The sequence below is a fragment of the Borostomias antarcticus genome (genome assembly GCF_949987555.1).
Source record: "Borostomias antarcticus genome assembly, chromosome: 2".
NCBI classification, from domain to species: domain Eukaryota; kingdom Metazoa; phylum Chordata; class Actinopteri; order Stomiiformes; family Stomiidae; genus Borostomias; species Borostomias antarcticus.
Window position 1 is genome coordinate 33,638,679 of NC_140235.1, and position 7,026 is coordinate 33,645,704.

The 7,026-nt window shown below is 43.8% G+C and overlaps 1 protein-coding gene across 1 annotated transcript; it reads right to left on the bottom strand.

Moving 5' to 3' along the window:
• Positions 1 to 717: 717 nt before the first annotated feature.
• LOC311325507 (serine/threonine-protein phosphatase PGAM5, mitochondrial-like) lies at positions 718 to 6,712 on the bottom strand. Its single transcript, XM_084458221.1, has 6 exons — positions 6,330 to 6,712; positions 5,942 to 6,132; positions 3,942 to 4,067; positions 3,756 to 3,841; positions 3,023 to 3,153; positions 718 to 1,546 (listed from the first exon to the last, which is right to left on the bottom strand). The coding sequence occupies exons 1-6, from the start codon at positions 6,569 to 6,571 to the stop codon at positions 1,396 to 1,398; spliced, it is 927 nt and encodes a 308-aa protein (XP_084314347.1). The 5' UTR covers positions 6,572 to 6,712; the 3' UTR covers positions 718 to 1,395.
• Between the last annotated feature and the right edge of the window lie 314 nt (positions 6,713 to 7,026).

A 7,026-nucleotide genomic window follows, 5' to 3' on the forward strand; every position in this document is an offset into this window, starting at 1 on the left:
CCGCAAGCACCCCAAGTCATCTGGCACCAACCCGCTAGGCGTTTTTATTACACCTATGTCTGACACCGTCTAGATGAGATGGTCGTAGCTTTCAGCCAGCCTGTATGATTGCCTTTTGATTGGCTATCTTCCTATAGCGTACTAGGCCGATGCATACGATATGCGTATTCAAACAATTACCTGTTTTTAACAATGCGTTCACAAATTATTCAGGTATCTTTGATATCATATGCATGTACGTACATTCAACAATGATTTTATGTGCTGGAGGCTATGTGTGTGTATAGTTAGGGTTGCTTATTCTTACTTTTCTCGAGACTGGCCACTCACCCACCGAGTGTGACTATGGCCCTGACCGTCAGGTCAGCTGCAAGGCGTCCCCCGCGCTGGCTGTTGGCTGGAGACCAAGTTCGGCTGGTTCATTCTGCTCAATCTTTGAATCCAGGTCAAATTGTTGGCTTTTGATGCCTTCTTGTTTTTGTTGTTCTGCGTTGTTTTTTTTAGTTGTTTTTTTTAAAAGTTTAATAAAGAGGTGCAGCATCACCCAATTATAACCACGATGCTAATTGTCTTTCTTGTAATGAAGAATTACTGAAGAATTCACTCCAACACGGGATAAGAAGCTGCGACAGATAGATTTATTTACAGAAGTTCAACTTACAATAGGCACTTGAATCTTGACCCAAGTCCCTCTCTCTCTCTGCCTCTCTGCCTTGCCTGCGTGCCGTCTCCAAATCAAAGCCCAAGGTTTTGGTGTAATCTCAAGTAGACTCCCTCCTGACCCCCCCTCTCTGCATACCACCTTAGTTACCAGACAGAGGGCCGAGGCCAGAAGCCTGTGAGATATGGCCCCATCACCCCTGGTGCCTACATCGCCCTTGACCCGTTGGTGTGGCCACTTGTTTCTCACCCCCAGAGTGGAATTTAACCCCTCCACCTAGAGGAGAATAAATCCATGGTCTGGTGGGGATGGTTTCCCCTGCTGTAGCACCCCAGAGTGACCCCTTGACACCTACCCCCTAGGTTCCCACCAGCACACGCAAACAGGCAGCTGTCTTATCTCCCTCTCTAACTCAGTGTCCCTAGTATAAAGACAAAGCAACATAAAGGATTAGATAGTAACAAAATACTTCTCTAGATGTTACCAAGGCATCTATGTCAAGATTCAGCACACTGTTCCATACAAAAGGTTTAAAAAAAAAGATGATTTCCACTGTGGGCAAAACCGAGCATTGTGAGACCATCCTGATCTCACAAGACCGCGTTTCACTCCACTCAAACCATCTGGACACGTCAGGTCAGGCATAACCATGCCACAGGGAGAAATGATGGCTTTTGATGAAAAGAGATTCAGAAGGTAAAGTTGGGTCCAGGCCAGAGGTGCTGGGTGGAGTATCAGGTACGGGTGAGTTTTTCAGGGGGCATGAAGCCCGAGTCGCCCATCATCCTGAGCCCAACCCTGCCGCTGGGTCGGATGCTGAACCAGGTGATGCTGCCGTTATTGAGGCTCAGACGCAGCCAGCCCTCTGCAGGAAACTGCAACGCTCTTTAACAACCAACAGACAACCATGTTAACCACCTAGCCATCACATTCTTTACCATTACAAGTCTTTCAAGCATTTACTTAAAGGTGCTATAGATGTGTGGACAAATCATTAAAAAAACACTTTTCAGAACTTTTCGAAAGATGCAGAATAAAAGTATTGTTTTTCCCTTTAAAAATGTTGACGGGTCCCCAATGAATGTTGCATTTATCTCTGTCCGAGTTGTCTGATGTTTGGTTTCCACCTCTAACAAGGCTTGTGAGCCAGTAGTACTACGTCCCGTGTGGTATCTCTGTGGGGGGAGCGTCCCGTGTGGTATCTCTGTGGGGGGAGCGACCCGTGTGGTATCTATGTGGGGGCAGCGACCCGTGTGGTATCTCTGTGGGGGGAGCGTCCCGTGTGATATCTCTGTGGGGGGAGCGTTCCGTGTGGTATCTCTATGGGGGGAGCGACCCGCGTGGTATCTCTGTGGGGGGAGCGTCCCGTGTGATATCTCTGTGGGGGGAGCGACCCGTGTGGTATCTATGTGGGGGGAGCGTTCCGTGTGGTATCTCTATGGGGGGAGCGACCCGCGTGGTATCTCTGTGGGGGGAGCGACCCGTGTGGTATCTCTGTGGGGGGAGCGACCCGTGTGGTATCTCTGTGGGGGTAGATTACGGGGCAGGTCTACGGGCTGCCCAAACATGGCCGGCCACTGACCACCATTAATTTTTTGAACCAGGATTGCGCAAAAACTACCACTCATTTTCATGAAACTCGGTGGAGGGGTGTAGCATAGCCCAACTTACATTACATTCTGGAGCCAATCCGAATCACGGGGCGGGTCCATAAGTCATTTCCTGGTTTGTCCATTCAATTCCATTCATTTGTTGGACAAGGATTACGTAAAAACTACCAGAACGATTTTCATAACACTTGGTGGAGGAGTGTAGCTTGGGCCAACTTAGAACCCATTAAAGTTTGTAGTGGATCCGAATCACGGGGTGGGTCCACAAGCCATTTCTTGGTTTGTTTGTTAGCAGGATTACGCAAAAACTACCAGACCGATTTTCATGAAACTCGGTGAAGGGATGTAGTATGGGCCAATTTAGAACCCATTAAATTTTGGAGCAGATCCAAATCACAGGGCGGGTCCACAAGCTGCCCAAACATGGCCGGCCATTGACCACCATTCATTTTTTGGACTTGGGGAGCAAAAAATTCCGCCCATTCATTGTCAGTAGGGGGAATTGAAGCAGCCATATATCCACATGGGAAGGTCACAGAGACACACTGGACTGGCATTAAGCTCTCAACTTAACGAATGCGCAATACCAAACATGTTTTGCTCACACGCGCAGGTCTGTACTCTAAGCACCATTTCTAATTGGTTCTTATTTTATGATTTGTCTACATAAAAATGTTATCCATAGCACCTTTAACTTTACCATGAGAAAGAAAGCATCCATTCTCAGGTCTGGATGACAAGAGGCACTGACCTGCACACGAAGTAGCGGATAACGTTTGCGTGACAGACGATGATTTCATAGCTGTCCTCTGTCTGCTCGGCATCTGCTCGGTGCATGTAGCGACGGAAGGCTGCCTCGATACGAGCCCCGTCTTCATGATACTGCAGAGATAGGAAGCATTAGTGACAGAAGGGTCAAACCTGCTCTCACATGTCAATACTAGTTCTATCCATTAGCCTAACCTACAGTAAGTACCTGCTTTGATAACAGAACAGGTTTAGGCTACTGTAGAAGAAATTAATCCAATTGTTCTCCAATCAATAAGGAGAACCTGTCCAGACCGTCAGTATTTTTCATACATTTATTTTATGTGCAGAGAGAAAAAAGTCACAATTAGACACAATCAGGAATGATGGTTAATGATGGGTACAAAAAGAATCAACAAGTCAGGAGATGAGCTCATCTTGTTTTGGTTCCTCCAGAAGACAAAACAAAAACAAAGAGTCCTTCATTCAAGCCACATGAGGGACAGCAGCTGGTAGCTGGGCTCAGGCATGACTCACCCCTGCCTGCTGTATAACCATAGCCACGTGTCATATACTCCATTTAGAAGCAAGCAAGAGCAATATGTAATCTTTAATAAGCAATAACATTTCTTTAACTTCCACACTAGACACTGATCATGTTTAAAAAGGTCTGTCAAGCAAACACATGAATTGTCCAGTAATTACATCTTTCTAGGGGATAGTGAATAATCACTCACCACAAAGTCCGGTTTCCAGGATATGGGTGGAGCTGGTGCAATGGGACTACCCTCTCTGAGCAGGTCACAGCTCACCGTCTCCACATCTAAAGCAGATAGAGACAGTGAGAGTGAATGATAGTCGTTACCCTCTTTGCGAGTTTTCTGCACAGCCAATAATGATCACAGTGTGCATTTCCCTCTGACCTGGAAGATGCTTGCTGATGATGTTGGCTGTTTCTGTGGCACGGGCCATGGTGGAGTGGATCATGACATCATACTTCAACCCCAGGGCCGCCAACCGCTGACCAGTGAGCTCTGCTTGCTCCCTGCCTAAAGGAATTCATCATTAGGATTCAACTTCAACCTCCATAATATTGACGAGTGCGTCTTTGTTTTACACATACCCAGGGGCGATTCTAGGATCAAACCTTTAGGGGTGCTTAGCCCCTATGCTATTTCTTACTTACTATGCTCAAACACACAACCTCTGTGCCCTGACAATCACACACAAACATATTATATTCAACTAGAAAATTACATATAATCTGATAAATACAGCAGACAGAATATCTGTGATGTAAATAAATGTAAGAGGAGTTCCACGTTTGAACAGTATATCAATATACTGCTTAATTATGTGAAATAATTGTGGAGGCCACTGCAAAGATTAGAATGTGGGCAAAACAGAAACTGCATTACTACAGTACGCTGTCTTGACTACTTGTCCCACTTTCTCATCTGGTTCTTGCTCTCTCTCTCTTTTCTTTCTCTTTCTCTCTGGACTCTTCTCTCCTCCTCTCCCTCTTTTGTTGTCAAACAAAAGGCAAACATAACAGCCAGAGTATTTATAATCTCATAATAGGTATTGATCCATATTAATTTATAACATTATTCTAATTGAATATCGGGTTGCTGTGGGAAATGCTGTCAGTTAACATCCTGTTGGCCTTACTCTCTCACCTGAAAAATGGTATGTCCATCTATGAAAAAGAGACCAATGAATGAGTGAGGATATATATACCATCAAGCCCAATTCTATCAGAATAAGTGCAGTGTTTCCCCTACCATTGCCTTGGAGGGGCAGCCCGACCCAAAAGCCCCCCCCCCCCCCCCAAAAAAAAATAATATTGCATAACTCAATGGAGTTTAACATAGCGAACATTAGCATTGCGACTAGCGGACATTTTCTGACTGGGAGTGAGAGATGAAATGAAAATATTTTCTGTTGCTATAGCTAGCTACACAAGTAATGTAACCACAGTTTAGTTTATGTCTTCTGATATGTGTAACTATGTAGGCTAACATTAGCTAGGCTATGTGTTGTGGAATAAATAACACAGCTGCATTTCAAGTTAATTCACATCTTTCCCATTTAGGCTATATATTTTAAGCAATGCTTTTGCGATTTCTTTTCAGCTTTTCTTTTAAATTAATAAATTGGTAGTCAATTACTCATGAAAAGCAACGGTTGTAGATATATAGTCCTAGAATAATATACAAGTGGTTTGAGGCGTTCCTGTCAGATATTGGCAAAGTTATTGATCTAAACACTATTAAATATGATTTCATTGATTTCTTGAATATTAATCAATTGGTAGTCAATTACACATGAAAAGCAAAGGTCGTCATAGATAATTTATATATGCCTAGAATAATGTACAACTGGTTTGAGTTGATTCTGTCTGATATTGGCAAAATTACTGACCTAAACAGTAATAAATATAATTTTATTGATTTCTCGAATTTTGATAAATTGGTAATCAATTAGGCTACTCACGAAAAGAAAAGGTTGTCATAGTAAGATAAATTGTATATGCCTAAAATAATGTACAAGTGGCTTGAGTTTATTTCTGTCAGATATTGGAAAAGTTATTGATCTAAACAGTAATAAATGTCAGTTTTATTGGTTTCTTGAATTTTAATAAATTTGTAATCAATTACTCATGAAACCCAAAAGTTGTCATAGTTAGATATATATGCCTAGAATAATGTGTGTCTTGAGGTGTTTCTGTCAAATATTGGCAAGAAACCCCCCCCCCCCCCCCGAAAAACTCCTAGGAGGAACACTGAAGTGCATGTGCTCGTTAACTGGCGAGTGTGCGAGGAGGCTACAGTAGGTCTGAGAGCTAATAATCTCTAAACTAGCAAGTTTGAGCTTGACCTTAAGCACCCCTAAAAGGGTATATAATCGCTCATGCACATACCTAAAGGGGTAAGGATCCTTTCTTTGTCCGCAGTCCCATCCAGGTTGTACTGAGAATGCCGGATCAAGATGATGTGACGAGTGGCTTTGGGCTTGTTATTCTCCAACTCTGAGTTCAGTTCCTCACTGATACTCCCTTTTCTTTCGTTTTCTTTCGTTTTCTTTCCATTTCTGAGAGTCAGGGGGTCACGCCTGTAACACATTTGCCAACATGTATGGGGTTCAGATCATATCACAGCACATACAGACAGACCTATAGCCTATGAAGTAAAAGCCATGCTGTGTTTGGTGTCTGATATGAGGAAGTTAAATTCAAATAACAGCGCTGCTTCAATGAAACCTTCAATCACACTACTTTTGAGGCAGAATTAGACATCAAAGCGACGTACTTATCCCAGTTATTGTCCCAGCGAGCCCCTGTCCCAGGACCTGTGGATGTCACCGTGTAGTCATTGCCTGTTGACCAGGTCCGAGGTTGAGCAGCTTGGAGAACAGTCAGCGCTGTCCAGAATTTAGAACTTTCTGTTTGGCTCGGTGTTTCCATGTATCCCCTCGATTCTGCCATTGCTACGAGTACCGCAGACCCGCCGGCAAATCCACACAGCAGCTTTGTTACTTTTCTGAAAGACATCTTTGTCAGAAAAGGACAACGCAGGAGGGTCAGATAATCACGATACAGCTGACAATCACCGACTAATTAGGAACTATATCGAAATTAAAGTAATTTATTTTTAATGAAGGCTGAGACTGTAGCTAGCCATATCTAGCACAGGAACGGAGATGTACGGAGTACGGACTCTTCGAAGGGCCAAAATTAAGCAGCCGCAAGACGTGTAATTTCTATGGCAACGCCGTAGCTTCATTCAGAAGGATCATGGGAAGTCGTTGTAGAGTCCCCGGAAGCGGAGGGAAATTCGAAATAATTTAAGATGATGGTGTACAAATGCTAACTCGTAATACAAGTGGATCAAAATGCAACCATCTAGCATCAGTTGCATCAGTTGTAATAGTAGTTCTGCTACTGACCGTGTTGGTGCTAGCTAGCTCACCGGCTACGTTAGCTAACAGCTAACGTTAGCTCTAACA